Source organism: Eucyclogobius newberryi, unplaced genomic scaffold, assembly GCF_026437365.1.
Source record: "Eucyclogobius newberryi isolate DKJ021-1_F unplaced genomic scaffold, fEucNew1.0.hap1 SCAF_4, whole genome shotgun sequence".
In the NCBI taxonomy this organism is placed as follows: Eukaryota; Metazoa; Chordata; class Actinopteri; order Gobiiformes; family Gobiidae; genus Eucyclogobius; species Eucyclogobius newberryi.
In genome coordinates, this window is record NW_027316056.1 from 22,822,842 (window position 1) to 22,838,528 (window position 15,687).

At 40.5% G+C, this 15,687-nt stretch overlaps 4 protein-coding genes across 4 annotated transcripts; all 4 read left to right on the forward strand.

Annotated features, from left to right (window-relative positions):
• The first annotated feature begins 346 nt into the window (after positions 1-346).
• On the forward strand, positions 347-5,364 carry LOC140377990 (TBC1 domain family member 24-like). Its single transcript, XM_072463620.1, has 12 exons — positions 347-364; positions 1,120-1,317; positions 1,579-1,787; positions 1,865-2,129; positions 2,533-2,652; positions 2,740-3,156; positions 3,332-3,571; positions 3,640-3,795; positions 3,989-4,052; positions 4,133-4,231; positions 4,320-4,620; positions 5,183-5,364. Exons 2-12 carry the CDS (start codon positions 1,124-1,126, stop codon positions 5,362-5,364), a joined length of 2,247 nt encoding a protein of 748 aa, XP_072319721.1. The 5' UTR covers positions 347-364; positions 1,120-1,123.
• A 2,468-nt stretch (positions 5,365-7,832) lies between these two features.
• On the forward strand, positions 7,833-9,370 carry LOC140378118 (uncharacterized). The gene is made up of 2 exons (XM_072463800.1): positions 7,833-7,983; positions 8,074-9,370. Exons 1-2 carry the CDS (start codon positions 7,917-7,919, stop codon positions 9,153-9,155), a joined length of 1,149 nt encoding a protein of 382 aa, XP_072319901.1. The 5' UTR covers positions 7,833-7,916; the 3' UTR covers positions 9,156-9,370.
• Positions 9,371-10,003: 633 nt separating this feature from the next.
• Positions 10,004-13,534, forward strand: LOC140378175 (cilia- and flagella-associated protein 52-like). Its single transcript, XM_072463892.1, has 14 exons — positions 10,004-10,164; positions 10,393-10,592; positions 10,662-10,798; positions 10,879-11,007; positions 11,088-11,187; positions 11,288-11,404; positions 11,462-11,562; positions 11,638-11,808; positions 11,880-12,028; positions 12,112-12,257; positions 12,474-12,625; positions 12,735-12,837; positions 13,109-13,220; positions 13,319-13,534. Exons 1-14 carry the CDS (start codon positions 10,110-10,112, stop codon positions 13,498-13,500), a joined length of 1,854 nt encoding a protein of 617 aa, XP_072319993.1. The 5' UTR covers positions 10,004-10,109; the 3' UTR covers positions 13,501-13,534.
• Positions 13,535-14,067: 533 nt separating this feature from the next.
• Positions 14,068-15,506, forward strand: LOC140377833 (uncharacterized). Its single transcript, XM_072463437.1, has 3 exons — positions 14,068-14,211; positions 14,323-14,376; positions 14,505-15,506. The coding sequence occupies exons 1-3, from the start codon at positions 14,208-14,210 to the stop codon at positions 15,470-15,472; spliced, it is 1,026 nt and encodes a 341-aa protein (XP_072319538.1). The 5' UTR covers positions 14,068-14,207; the 3' UTR covers positions 15,473-15,506.
• The last annotated feature ends 181 nt before the right edge of the window (positions 15,507-15,687 follow it).

Consider the following 15,687-nt stretch of genomic DNA (forward strand, 5'->3'; position numbering starts at 1 on the left):
AAGCTCACAAGTGACAAGTCTCATTGGCACTTCATTATTTTTTATCTATCCATATCATAGATCAAATAGCATAAACGTACATTTATTAGTATGAATTACATATTATTTAATGAAAAAGTGTAACCTTGCCTATCCATTACAGATTAACTACACATAACAAAAGTGTTATAACCCTAATTAGGTGGGTTAAATTTTAATTTAGCTTTCTCAGTCCATATCCAAGCTACTTGTTTTTAGCCTGCTCGAATCCAATTTCGAACTCGTTTGTAACCTTCATGGAAATCACCAGATGATCCAGTGCATGCCCATACTGGCTGCCAAACACTGTTTTGCTGCACTGTTGCATGTAGAGCCCTCATGTGAGGTAAGGACATGTAAGGTTTTATGTTTTATAGCAAAACAATGTCTGTGATTGTTCAAAACATACACCTGTTTTGTAAAATAATAAGATTTTCTTGGAATGGACTCAGGTTGGCATTTTGATACTACACATGGGGTCCTTTCATTGAAATGAACACTATATTATTTATATTTTGTGTTTTATATGCAACCTGAAGTCACATTTTGCACAAAAGGCCATAAAGAGTTATTTGAAGGACAACAATGTCCAAAGGAAAGTAAGAGAAATAAGTAAGAATGGATAGGATCTTTTTCAATTTCTTATGGTATGGTCTGTATTAACAGCACTAACCTCACTGACAGATATAGTTACTGCAATCAAAATAGAGGCTCACGTCACGTCTGAAATCCCCTACAAGTTTGTGTTAAACTGACAAACGTATTCACCGACACAAAGCTTTTCTCACTGGCTATAGTTGCCTCTATGTTTATGCCAGTATAAAAACTTTTTGGAGATAGGACCTTATAATTAGATTTCCATGAATTTCCTTGATACTATTTGAACACTTTTGATGCTATATCACAATATTGTTATAGTCTCTAGAAAATTATTAATTACTTCTGAGAATGTGGTTCCAGAGCTTGAACAACAACAGCGTCTAACCAAACCACAAACAAACTGCTCTCACATTACTACCCACAGGCAGGTGTTTATAAAGGTCTGGCACCAAGGAAATGCTGTAAGTAACGGACAGCCTTAGAGACTATTGTTAGGGGAAGTACTATGATCCATGTCCCAAGAGCGCCCGCGTTCTCAAACTATGGAAACATGAGCTCAGTTACAATGAAACCATCTTCTAATCAAGATCTGCTTAGTAGCGGAAGACAGAGGTCTCGCTCCTACTATAATGCAGAGGACAGTAAGAACTGTGGTTCACATTCACAGGGAGAAGAAACAAACTCCAGACCAAGATCAAGGTAATGTGAATTCTTCTCCTCTCATTTTATTTGAAAAAGTAATAATTAACTGTGGTGAGCCTAATCAAAGTATTAGTATATAGTTGTATATATAAAGCATTGACTCACCAGTTGTAAAAGGACAAAGCGTCTTCACTTATTTACATTTTCTTTTGCAACTGAAGTAGCAGCAAGTAGCATGGTGTTATTTAACACTTCAAATTAATTATTGAGTTATAAGTAGTTAATCAATTCCAAATTAAGTCTTTCATTGAATTATAGGTCATTTTATAGCTATGAGACATCCGAGGTGTGTTCCAATACTGACGTTGGGAATTGTGATCGATCCAGTCCCCTGAGAGAGAGAGCGAGTTCATTGCAGTCTATAGTTAATCATAAAAAGGACAAAAAACAAGACAATGGAAGCAGTGCACAAAGCCAACCCAAAAACCACAGACCTAAACAGAGCAAGACAGCAAAAGACAGCCCAGGTGAGTGTTGTAGTGTATCAAATAAAAATGTCTCCTTTAACCAAAGTATTAACAACTTATGTCGTCTTCTTGAATAGCTGGCAAAACAGGTGTCTTCAGGGCAGACAGCATGATGACAATATCTGAGGCCGATAACTGGGAGATCTGCTCCAGCTCAGGGATGAAGTATGGACAGTTTGTGGATTGGGAAAAGATTGATCCTGAAGCAGCAGAAAAATACCAGAAGATTTTACAGAGTGACCACCAGCAGCTGAAGACCATGGGCAGGCAGGGCTTCTGGGCAATGCCACACACACTCCGAGCCAAAGCCTACTACCACGTCATACACAGCATCAACTCCAGGTCAGTAACAACAAAGGGACAAAGTTAGTTCTCTTGATAGACACTGAGAATGGCTGTACGTGATATCTTTTTCAAAATGGTTACTGTGAGGCCTAAACCAGAACTATGCCAGGAGGACAAAATTACCTTGAGGATTAACCCAGGTTTAAGGGCTATACCAGTAAAATGTGTATCAACATCAGTATTTTTGAAAGGTCTGTGTGCTCTGTTGCCTTTGATTATTAGAATTATGTTATGCCTGTGTTTGTCTATGGCATTTATAGACATGGTTATTGTAGAATTGTAAAATCAATCATTTCCAAATTGAAGATACACAGTAAAAAAAAAAAAACTGCTCGGCCAAACAGCTGGAGATGTATGCCTCTAATCTACAGGGATCTAAAAAGGTTTCATTTTCTTATAGTATAGAAACAGTGCACCCAGAAAGAGATGTCTATTATGAGCTGACCAAGAATCTCTTTGGAGAACAGAAACTGAGCTCTCACCCTGCTCCGGAGTTTATGGAGGCTGCAGAAATACCCAGGTATCCTCATTTAGATATTTAGATATTTATACATATACATTTACCGGTATATATATATAACCTGCAAACCCATGTACTCTTCTCTAGATACTGTCTTAACAAAGCTGGCCTGAACTCTGTCAAGAAGGTTCTCCTTTGTCTTGCCAAGTACTTCCCGGACATGAACTACTGCCCCATCCTGCCAGCTTTAGTCTCCCTCATTCTCCACTTCAGCATGGATGAAGCCGAGTGTTTCTACAGCGTGGCTCGCCTCATCTCTTACACTGACCCCAACAAACGGTACATAGACCAGAGCTTCCTGACATACCGTGCCTCCTGCATGACCTTTGGCGATCTGGCTAACAAGTGCTGCCGCGGCATCCGTAAATTAATCGCTAGTTCACACCAAAACCTCTTTGAGTTTTACTCTGACTGGATCATGTGGATCTTCGCGGACCTCCCATTCATCTACGCCATCAGGGTTTTGGATGTTTACCTGCTGGAGGGATACAAAGTCCTGTACAGGTTAGTAGAATACTCAATTATTTCAACCACAGGAGTAAAAGGCACATTTATGAGGCACAGGCAATTTTTTGTCAACATACAAAAAATATATGATTCCTAATTAGTGGGTAGTAGGCTGCTTGCTTCTACTACTGCTATTTAGTGTACTGTAACAATCGCAATTCTTGTTCTGTAGAGTGGCTTTGGTTCTCCTTGGTCTCTACAAAGTGTCTGTCTCATCCCGAGTGGCCGATGTGGAGGACTTTAGGACGGACATGAAGAGGTTTGTGCAGAACGTAGCGCGCCACTGCTCTGCGGAGACTCTTCTGGAAAGAGCTTTCCAGGTCCCAATGGCCACGCGCAGAGAGCTCAACCTTCTGTTCAACGCCAACAAGGACTCCCTCATACAGAAAGGCGTCAGCTCCCAACAGAAGAGGTGTGTTGGAACACAATCAAGAAAACAGAGACTGAGCTTAAAATATTCATTCTTTTTAATATCCTAAGGCAATCTGTGGAGAGTGTAGACTTCACCAACTTCAGCTCGAGTGTTGTGACAGGGACGGAGATGCGAGTGGTGTGGGCGTGGATCCCAGAGCGCTTTGCTCTGTTCAGCCCTGTCAGGCTCTACAGCACTAAAGAGCACAACCGGAGTCTGGCATCGTAAGTGAAACATCTGCCCAATGAGCTCCAGTTTTTCGAGGGACTTGTTTAACTCTGCTGTCACAAGGTTGAAAAAAGCTCACTTACATACATAAGAAAAAGGGACAGGTTTATAGCATAATCAAGTTTGCTTGGGATGAAACTTGGTGTCAGCACAAAGGGCTAAAACAGCTATGTAAATGTGCTTTAACAGATTCTATTTGCATGTGGAAGGACATGAGCCTACAGTTCTTCTGATCAAAACAGTGGACGAAGAGGTAAGCAGAGTTATAAAAGTAATTTCACTTTCACAACACGTTTTTTGACACTGACCAAGCACATGTTTTGTGTTCTTCAGGTGTTTGGTGCTTTTCTGTCCACAGATGTGATAGAAAGGCAGAAACATGACACAGACGGCTTAATATATTTCGGAACTGGAGAATGCTTTGTCTTTACGGTAAGTTGCTTTTTCAACATTTTAGTTTTATTACTATTGATATTAACATTAAAGCCGTTTAATATGTCTAACGTGATTGTTGTTTCAGCTTCGTCCCAGCATGGAGCGCTACCAGCAGGCAGTGATAAATATAATGACCAGATTTGTTTCTGGGCAGCAGAACGGGCCTTGCCCCTGTGACTCCTTGCAGTTGCCCCTCAGCAGCAGTGCCAGCACCATTGACGGTGCTAAACTAGCCTATCCCATGGGAACTCCCCAGGACCCGAGCTACCTCACTGTCCCCTTCACGCCACCGTCAGAAAAGCGTCTATATGCCAAAAAGCCAAAGAGAGCCAAAGGACGAGAGGCCTCCATGTTCATCGCTGGAAATGAGAGTCAGCTGGTGATTGGTATGCAGATGCACATTTTGTTCTTTACTTAGTTTGTTATGTTGCAGTCAAGAAAAGAAGTGTGGACTTAAGTCACTATTTTGATTATTTGAGATTTGACTGAGTAAAATTGACTACAACTTAGGACTTGACTTGTACTTGAACACCAAGGACTCGGAAATTGGACTTGAAACGACTTGATACTTGTTTAAACACTCTTCTCTCTATCTTTGAAATACTTTTGGTACTTTATTTTACAGGAACAAACGGGAACACTTTAATTGTGACTAGAATTTGTAAGTAGGGAAATGTAACCAAAACATTTTAAAAATATAAATTGCAAAAATACAAGCTGTAGTCTGTAATTTGGTATAAAAAACTAAGAAGGACTTGAAAGCACAGGACTTGAGACTTGGTAGACTATAACTTCACTTAGACTGTCCTGTCCTGTTGGGACTTGGATTTGAAGCCAAAACTTGAAATTTACATGAAACGTGTAAAACAAAGGCTCGGTCCCACCTCTGGTTGAGAATATAGTAAACAATTGTTATTTAGTGTTAAGTGATGTGTGTTTTGTTTCCAGGAGGTGATAGGGGACATGCACTGTGTGTACAGCACAACCTGAAAGAAGGATACTCTGAAATGTGTGAAACATTCAAGAGCGCACCGCTGTGCAAGGGACATTTCAAGATCCAGTCACTGGAAGTGTGGGGCATTCAGAACTCCATCTCATGCGCTCAGCATTTTCAAACAATAATAAAATAGTCATTCTTCATAATATTTTTGTTTATTTGTGTAATATAAAATATTTATTTTGAATAAAATATTGTGTCTTGTGACATAGCCGTATGATACATTTGTATTTGTATTATTTGTATTTATTTACATCACAGATTTTTGTTTTCATATTATGTTGTAAGAACAGTGTTTGTTAAGCCAAAGGTAAGGAAACAAACTTGGCTTTTCACCCTGGCTTTTCAGGGTGGCACATGAAGACTGGAATTATAGTGGATTGCACTGGAAAGGGGATCCAGGGAAGAAGGTTCACCTCCCAATTTCCCAAATTAACCACTGGTCTGATTATTATAAAATAATGCAAGTCACAATACTTACAATGTAACAAAGTCATGTGCCAAAAACTGCAGTGGATCTTTAATTCTACTTAAGAGGCTTATTTTGTGCGAGACCGGTGTGTCGTGCCACATTCACACACAAGGTGGCGGTAGAGCAGCGGTGACTCAAATGTGGATCAGTAGAAGTGAGCCCGGCCTTCTGAAGCCAGCAGCGCCCCCTCCCGTCCCGTCCATGGTCCCCTCCATGGCCCGGTCCATGGTCCTGTCCTGCCGGGTTTGGGTGCAGCCGCAGCGCCTCGGGAGCGTCTTCGGCTTTACGCGCGCGGCTCTTGGCCCTGGAGCGGCGGAGCTCGGAACACTTTAGTTTACGCACCACTGCAGCCGCGTCGGTAGGTGAACCTTGTCCATTAGCAATTGTTAGCAATCGAGCCATTTCTATATGTCCTTCTAAAGCAAATGTGCACACAATTTACTGTAGAATCAACCTAAACAGTTGACATTTTATTGCTGGATTGAATGTAATTTTGTGCCACTGTCTGTCGTGTTCATCATTGTGTCACCCAATTAAATCCCTCATCATTTTAGTATGACCCACTTTTATTGAACAAAGGTGGCCAAATTTTCAATCCTACAAACTGGGGCAATGTTATTTTTCTGCAAAGAAACAGTTTGGGCACCGTAGTAATGACTTATGTTGACTTTGCTTGTCCAGTTGCTCAGTTGTGCCCTGCTTGTAGCCAATCCACATTATTTCTACAAGTCTTGGAGATATTGTTAAATTATAAGAGAAGATTTATTTGTCCAACAAGGCAAAGTTCAAGAACAAGAGAATAGAAAATACTATAACAATATACATTAAAAAAAAAGTTATAATAAGACTTCAATCAAGAATCAACAATTGATCATATTATAATACTTTGAGACGGCATTTAGATACTTTAAGATTCAGAAATGTGACAAACAAATTAAATAAAACGTTTTCAAAAGTGACCTGGACCAAGTCGACTGCAGCACGCGTCATAAAAAACAAAATTACAATGACATTCACTCTAAAGTGCCATTGCTACAATCAGTAGTAATCTGCAGCAATAACATAATCATCGCATTCTGGCTTTTTTTTTTTTTTTTTTTTTTAAATAGAATGAAAATCCCTCGAGGAGTTCAGTTTGAAGAGTGTTCAAAGCTGTAAGGGCAGTGTAACAAAAACCTTACTTCCCCAAATCAGTGCACACTTGAGGTCAAATGAAGGCTAAATGTCACGTAAATGCAGGGCAGAGGCTTTCAGACGGAGCACCACCGGGAATAGTCTTATAAATCAAGGACTTCCATTGAGTAAACCTCCAAACACTCAAGAGACCACAACCTCTTAATGCATGGGATAAACGGTATATAATTATTTAAGGCATTTTGCAGCTTCATTAACATAAACAAACATTACAAGAATCCAGCAAAGGTAAATTAGTAGTAGATCTCCAACATTTGTGGTCTTGAAGAGTGAAACCGGATTTGTTTGGATTGTAAATGTCAAACTAAGTTTTTTAAGTCACTAAAGTGAGTCTTAAAAGATAACTTTTTGTCTACAAAGCATGGTAAATATGAAGCGAAGTCTATGGAGGTTCCCATGTCCATGCGGGAACATAATGGCTTTTGTTTTGTCTGTGTTCAACACTAACTTCAGAGACTACAGTCAAGTCTGAACTGAGAGCAAACAGCCTGTAATGACTCAACAGTGAACCACAATAAAGTACAGCATCATTGGCGTAAAAGTGTTATACAGTATGTTGTAATGATGTCGTAATGTTAATGTGTTCATGTGACGGAGCTGCTGTTTTAATGCAAGACACATTTCGGATCTTGGATCTGACAAAGTGATTTCTATCTATCTTTCTATCTTTCTATCTATCTTTCTATCTTTCTATCTTTCTATCTATCTATCTATCTATCTATCTATAGTACTGCACATGAATGGATTGAATCGCATAAAACCACAAGCTTCATGTTAATGTCAATACCATCATACTTTCAAGGATATGGAAATATATTGAAGTATTTACACACGCAGAGTCTAAATTTAAGCCCACTTTTTTATCCAACTTGGTGTTTACTCTGAGCCCGCTCTTTGAGGGTTTCAAAAATCTAACCCACGCACTATCTTTGAGGGTAATATACATGGTAACGCGAGTTTCTAGTAAATCATCAATCAACTGAAGTCATAAGCAAGGTATTGAATAATGATTCATTAACATGATTATGACCTTTTGGTTTAGGATAGTCATGGGTCCTGAAACAACATCCGTCCCAACTGAGGATGGTAGGTGCCTGTGTTGTGTCTAATGTGTGTTGTTTTTTGCATGCATATAAAAGATAATATATAATTACTCTGTATGTCTTTCTACCATAGCTCCAAGTGAAGTGTCTGATCCCATCAAGACTGAAGTGAAATCTGAAGACGATGAGTCAGAAGTACTCATGGATCACGCTTCAAAAAGTGGTCATCCTTGTTCGGACTGTGGCAAGATTTTTAGCCGACCGTCAAGGCTACTGAGACATAAACCCGTTCATTTGAAAAAGCCTAAACCTGTTTTTAAGTGCGAGCAATGTGATAAGTCTTTTACTCAAGAGGAAGCCCTGAGTAGGCACCAAAACAGTCAACATAGACCAAACAAGCATCCTTGTCCTGACTGTGGAAAGATCTTCAACCGTCCTTCAAGGTTAGAAAGGCACAGGAGAACTCACACCAAAAAGCCAAAGTTATTTCAGTGTTCATTCTGCCAGAAACTATTCACTAAAAATAACAAACTTGTTCGACATGAGCGGGTGCACACTGGGGAGAGGCCGTTCACTTGCTCTTTCTGTGGCAAAAGCTTCACTGACCTGAGTCGCTGTAAGGCACACGAAAAAATACACGACGATAACCCTGAAAAACCATTTGAATGTTCAATTTGCGGCGTGGGTTTCGTCCAAGCGTCCAGGTTAAATCGCCATTTCCGCTCCCACACCGGCGAACGACCGTACAGCTGTGTCCTGTGTGAAAGCAGCTTCTCTCGCTCGGAGGGGCTTAAGAGACACATGAGGAGCCACACGGGCGAGCGGCCGTTCATATGCTCTGTTTGTGAAAAGGGATTTTACTCACGACACGAGCTGAACAATCACATGTTGACCCACTCGGGTGAGAAGCCGCACAGATGTCCTGTATGCGGCAAAGGCTTTGCCCAGGTTGGCAACATGCGGGTACATGAGCAAACTGTCCACTCAAAGAAAGAATGCCAATACATCTGTAATGAATGTGGAGCTACGTTTTCACAGTACAAGTCTTTGCAAAAGCATCAGCAAATTCACACAGGAGTCAAGCCGTATTCATGCCTGACGTGTGGAGTGAGCTTTTCCTGGAGCCACGGCCTGAGCAGACACAAGAGGTCGCACGCACATAAGAGACTGTTGTCTGAAGCCCTTGTGTCTGAGTCAGATGTGAAAAGCACATAGACCTTTACTCAATGTATGCACTCTATTTCATCTCATTCAGCTTATACACTTTAGTTGCTATCATGGATCTATCAAGACTCTGAATAATGTAAATTGCACAGAATCTTGTATAGTATATGGAGTAATCAAATAATGCACAACATTGTAAAGTAAGTTTTGTGCATCTGGAAAAGCACTTTATAAGACTACAGCATTATCATTATTATTAATAAAGGGTAAGCTTTTTATCTGCCAAAATAAAATGTTGCCTGCAGGTTGGACTCACTTTGTTTCAATACACTTAAAAGAGAAAATAAAAGTATGACCTTGAAAGTAGATGTGTGCTCGTTTCATTCTCAGTAGTATTAGATATATGCATTACTTTCATTTGATAATACTTAGTACCCATTGTTTCGATGTATTGGTTTTACTATCGTCTATTTTTGCACCATAACGCCCAAAGCACTTGCCAAAGGTTGTGAATGTCGTTCACGTTCTGATTCTTTTTGCTCAGGGCCCACTACACGTAGTTGCAGGACTCTAAAGGTTACGGTACACTTTATTACCTCGGGTGGTAACAGCTGATCCCGAGGAGACATGTCCCAGCGAGGACAAAGCAGAGGACACGTCTCTGCAGATCTTTGTGCGAGGCTCGGTCAGGACCTGAGGGGTTGATGGGGCCTAATTCGAGTCAAGTTGTTTGTCGTGTTTTAAATGCATATTTAAAATAATAACAAAATACATAATTAACATTAGATAAAACAATACCAATAGATTTTATTCAAGACGTTTCCGAATTAAGCTCACTTGGTTCTTGCATTCGTCGACCTGTACGGAGGTGAACCCGCGCCTACTGTGAGGGTGTTGCTATGGTAACAAATGTTTGTTGTTGAACGAAATCCCGCATGCCTTGAAGAAGAAAACGGACTGCAGTTTATTTGTAGTAGCGCTAAAAGTTAGATTTGTTTCGGTGCCATGTCTCAAGAAACACAAAACTCACTCGAACTGGAATCAGTTCTTGGATTCAATGGTAAGTGAGCATTTTAGGTCATTCTGGTCGATTACTGTTAATTTGGGAAACTCCAAATGGATATTACGCTAATGAGGGAATTCTCATCATTATTCTCATAACCGTGTGTGCATGTTTACCTTGACATTTTAGCAACATTATTCAGCTTTTGTTTGTTTTTTACTGTTCTTTTCTGTAACATGTTGAATAGTTTGCCTTGATAGTTACCTGGGACTCTTGTGTTTACAGGACATGTAGTCTCTGGCTTGAGGCTCCATCCAGACCAAAAACATCTCATCTATCCTCTAGGATGGACAGTCCTCATAAAAAACATTAGCGATGGGAAGCAGGACTTCCTGCATGGACATAACAATAATGTGTCCTGCTTATCTGTGTCCAAAAGTGGACAGTACATTGCCTCTGGACAGGTCCACTTTATGGGGTTTAAGGTTTGTTCAATGCAAGAACAATACAGAGGAAAAGTATCATTCTATTGATTATAACGTGTTTGATCCTAGGCTGATATAATTATCTGGGACTTTGAACAGCGGAGCATCTATGCTCAGCTTTCACTCCACATGGCTAAAGTGGAGGCACTGTCATTTTCACCCAACAACAAATATCTTGTGTCTCTTGGTGGTGTAGATGATGGGAGGTAAGTTTATGTTTACAACCACAGTGAGAAAACCTTAAAATAAGTTTGATTAAGATTTGTATTTGCCTATTTTGTTCAAGCCTTGTAGTGTGGAACATTGAAACAAAGCAGGCCGTCTGTGGGAGCCCTGCTTCTGCCCAGACGGCCGGTCACTGTCTTACAGTGAAGTATTCAAATCATAACGACTACATTTTTGTGTCTGCTGGAAGGTATAATACATAATTACATGTTTTTATTTGGTAGCCTGTTGTATTTTATCTTTAGAATTTGATTTGTTCTGTGTGTGCAGTGGATCATTGCGTGTTTGGGAACTTGATGTTCCTAACAGGAAGATTCGACCCTTAGAATGTCAGACAGGCAAATTGAAACGAATTGTTAAATGCATAGAGGTATGGCAAAAATAAATATGAATGTAAATATAGTTGTTTCTTATATGAAAAGCACTGCTGCTGTGTGGCGAGTGATGTTTTGTTATACGTCTTTGACCAGATAGAAGAGGATGATGGCTTTGTTCTGTGTGGCACCACCAGTGGAGACATAATGAGAGTGAACATGAAGAACGGCCTTCTTTATGACTTTGGGCCTGTCAAAACTAAATACAGTTTGGTAAGTCGTTTCTCACATCTTACATCAAGTCCTTTTGTAACTTTTGTGTTTTCACAGGGTGTAACTGCCCTGAAGTTTGTGAACTCTGGACATCTACTTGTTGGTTCCGGATCAGGACTTTTCACTTTGTGTTCCAAAGCGAATTTCAAAATTTTGAAGTAAGTCTTTGTTGTAAAATTGTAAATGTATTTTAAATAAAATGTGGTTTTCTACTTTCTCTTCTGTCACACTAGACAGGTGGAGCTAGAGAAAGGGGTCACCTCCATTACTTTACGAAAAGATGGTCGACAGTTCTTTGTTGGGACAGAATCTGCTCAGATTTATCATTTCTCATTTGAGGACTTCAAGCCAGAGCTAATTTCGAGCAGCCACAATAGTGCTGTAAAAGATGTGGCTATACCATAGTAAGTGGAAAAGCTAGTGGGTTACAAATGCAGATAGTGCTGCGCTTCTTTAACTGTTTTACTCTTGTTAGTGGCACATCCGAGCTGTTTGCAACATGTTCTCAAGAAGATATCAGGGTGTGGCACATAAACAAAGCCAAAGAACTGCTGCGCATCACTGTTCCCAACATGATGTGCAATTCCATTGCTTTCATGATAGACGGACATAGCATCATCAGTGGTATGAGAGATGATCATTTTATCTGTTGTTTGGTTGTTCTTACTTACCAATGTGTTGTTCATTGTGCGGATTTTGCTTCTTAGCATGGAATGATGGCAAGATTAGAGTATTCGCCCCAGAGAGTGGCAAACTCATGATGACCATTCATAACGCTCACAAACTGGGAGTTACGGCTATTGCAGGGGCCAGAGATTGTAGAAGGATTGTAAGTGGAGGAGGAGCAGGGCAGGTGAGATTTTCCACACATACTTGGGTTATTTGTGCTTAGTAGATTTTGTGTCAGATGTGGTTTCATGTGGATCGGCCCAGCAATAATTATTCATCACAAACAATCTTTTGCCACTTGAAAGACCAATTCTCCCATAGAATTCAGTTTAGGATGGTGTGAAGTCACATGAAGTCAACCTATAAAATGAGTAACATATTGTGTGTTTGATTGTTGCAGGTGAGAATTTGGGAACTGATGTCAAGTAGCCACCGAATGCTGGGCTCCATGAAAGAGCACAAAGACACGGTCACCTGTATTAAGATTAAGAGTGATGATAAGGAGGGTGTGACCGCGAGCTCTGATGGAGCCTGTATTATCTGGGACCTAGAGTAAGTAGGGTGCTATTGATACAAATCCTCCACTAGTGCCTGTATACTTTTGTAATACTGCATTATTGTGCCACCTTTTTTCAAATGTTTTATGTGTTTATTTTTACAGCCGTTGTGTGAGTCTTCAAACTGTGATTGCAAACACTTTTTTCAGCACAGTTTGTTACCATCCGGAGGAATACCAGATCCTCACAAGTGGGACTGATCGAAAGGTATGTTTTATGTTTTTAAATAGAGCAAACACCCGTAAGAGGAACCAGCTCACACACACAAAGTGTCAGTTCAGTTTGAGGAGGGTTCCAAGCTGTGGGAGCAGCATAAGCATAGCACCATTTGCTCTCTGTAAAGCTTTTTGTGAATTTATCTTTGAAAAACTGTTTGAAAACAGTTAACATAATAAAAGGCTTGTTTCCCCAAATGAGTCCGTAAAAAAACTACACATTGTGGATTTCAATTACCGGTATTCTCTTTCCATCGCTATAGGTTACATATTGGGATGTGTATGATGGCTCACCTATTAGAGAACTAGAAGGATCACAGTCAGGCGCCATCAATGGTGTCCACATAACTCAAGATGGAAAATATTTTGTGACAGGTAAGGACCTTAACCTGTCATTTCTTTGTTCCATTTAGTGACATCGCTGGTCCAGTGTTGCTGATATTAACATAAATAACCTTTTGTTATTTTTATAGGTGGGGATGAAAAGTTGGTTAAGGTATGGGACTACATGGGTGGTGTTGTAACCCACACAGGCATAGCACATGGAGGCAGTATAACCAGTGTCAATGTCTGTAACAACAGCCGCCTCTTGGTCAGCACTAGTGCCGATGGAGCCATTCTGTGTTGGAGGTTCCCTCATGCTGCTTCCTCCTGATTTCACTCTATTTCAACTGTGCCTTTTAGAACACTCTGTCACTTTGTTCAATAACTAGTCTGTGTAATCCCTCATTTGACCGTAAGTCTTCCATTGTAGTAAAACCGTTTCAGTTGTCATCTGGACACTGTTACTAAATATTTGTTTCTACTTTCTACGTTTTTTTGAAGGTCTATTGTACTATAGAATTTTGAATGTGATCTAGCTTGTTAAAATAAGTCAAAGGAGTCATTAAATGATGCACCATAATGTAGCCCTACATTAGATATCTGAGTGCAGTAGGCTATAGGCCTGTAAGCTTGCTGTCAATTACAGTTGTGTTTTAATGGCAATAGCCATCCGCCTATGAGGAGCTCTTTTTCACTGATTAGACAAATATCCTTAGAATACAGCTGTTTTTTTGTCATTGTGAATTAATTCATATTGTATTTGCTATCATTAAATTCCATTATTAATTTGAAGATGTGTACTGTACCTCATAATTGGGACTTGCACTACACACTCTTTGCCAGATGGGGCAGTGTAACAGACCAAGGTTCCTGAGTCAAGAGAAGAAGAGACTGTGTGTTTTTTCCATGGTTGTTTTTTTACCCCCTGTAACACCGAGGGCCGACTCTGGTCCTGGAATTATTTAAGATCCATTAAAACAGACAATCCAACATACCGACATTTGCCTCTGGACCAACGATTGCGATGTTAGAAAAACAATGTGTAAGTTTCAACGAGTTGAGCTCTTCATGTATCATTGATGCTCAGGCCTGACAAGGAGCTAAGCTGTTAGCATTAGCCTTGTTAGCCCGTTATTCTGTTTATTCTCTGCAGTCATGGGTCCTGAGGCTGACACAGCATGCAAACAGGAATCTTCTGAAGAAGAATGTGAGTCCAGTTATTCAACAAACGCAACTCTAAATACTGGCAATAATAAATGTTCCAAATGCATATTATTAGAGTGTACGTTTTTCTTGTGCATAGTAGATACTACTATGATGTGTGTGTTTTTATAGATGTTGACGAAGATGACTCGAGTGGAGAATCAACAGATAGTGAAGCTGAAGCCTCCAAGCCTGCATCAAACCGGCGTTGTGTTGTCAAAGAAGAGGAGGAAGACGAAATGCCCATTCAGCACAAAAGCACGCAGGGCAATGGGGACAAGCACCCATGTTCAGACTGTATAAAAGTGTTTGGCCCCTCTTCGGATTTGATATGGCACAAGACTAGATCTACCTGTGCTAAGAAACAGCGTGTTCTTCATCAGTGTTCGTTTTGTAGCAAACCTTTTAACAGACACAGCCACCTTGTGCGACATGAGCGAGTGCACACCGGGGAGAAGCCGTACACCTGCTGTGTCTGTGGCAAACGCTTTTCCCAGCTCAGAAGCTGTAATTCTCATGAGAAAACCCATGAGCCCACTTATGAGAGCCGAGAAAGAATGCACAAATGCGACCTCTGTGACAGGGCTTTCACAGAAGCTAAAGTGCTGCGACGCCATTTTCGATGCCACACAGGGGAACGACCGTATAAATGCAGCCAGTGTACAAAATGCTTCTCCCGCTCAGAAGGACTCAGACGACACATGAGGAGCCACACAGGCGAGCGGCCATTCACATGCAGCATCTGCAAAAAGGCCTTTTATTCACGGACAGACCTCAACATTCACATGCTGACGCACTCGGGAGAAAAGCCTCATGTGTGTTCTGTGTGCGGTAAAAGTTTTGCTCAAGCGGGCAACATGAGAATACATGAGCAGACTGTCCACTCTGAAAATCGCCAACACAGCTGCGATGAATGTGGATCAACATTTAAAGAGTACAGGACAATGAAAATGCATCAGAGGATACACACGGGAGAGAAACCATACGTGTGTCTGCCATGTGGGGTTAGTTTTTTCTGGAGCCACGCTTTGAGCAGGCACAAGAGGTCAGACGCACATAAGAAAAAGTTAGTTGAGACTGGTGATTTAGAAAGTACATAAATCTGTCAAAGAAATCTTGATTGCCTATACTTACAAATGCATTGCTCAGCTTCAATAAATATATAAGGATACATTGCTAGAACCTGCTTCTTTTTTTCTTTATTTGCACACATTGCATATTAAAATGGTTGAAATTGTCCAGTCTAGTATGTTCTTAGCACCTTATAATTAAGTGCATATTTTGGTCTGTATTTCCACGCACAGCTCCCAAGGGA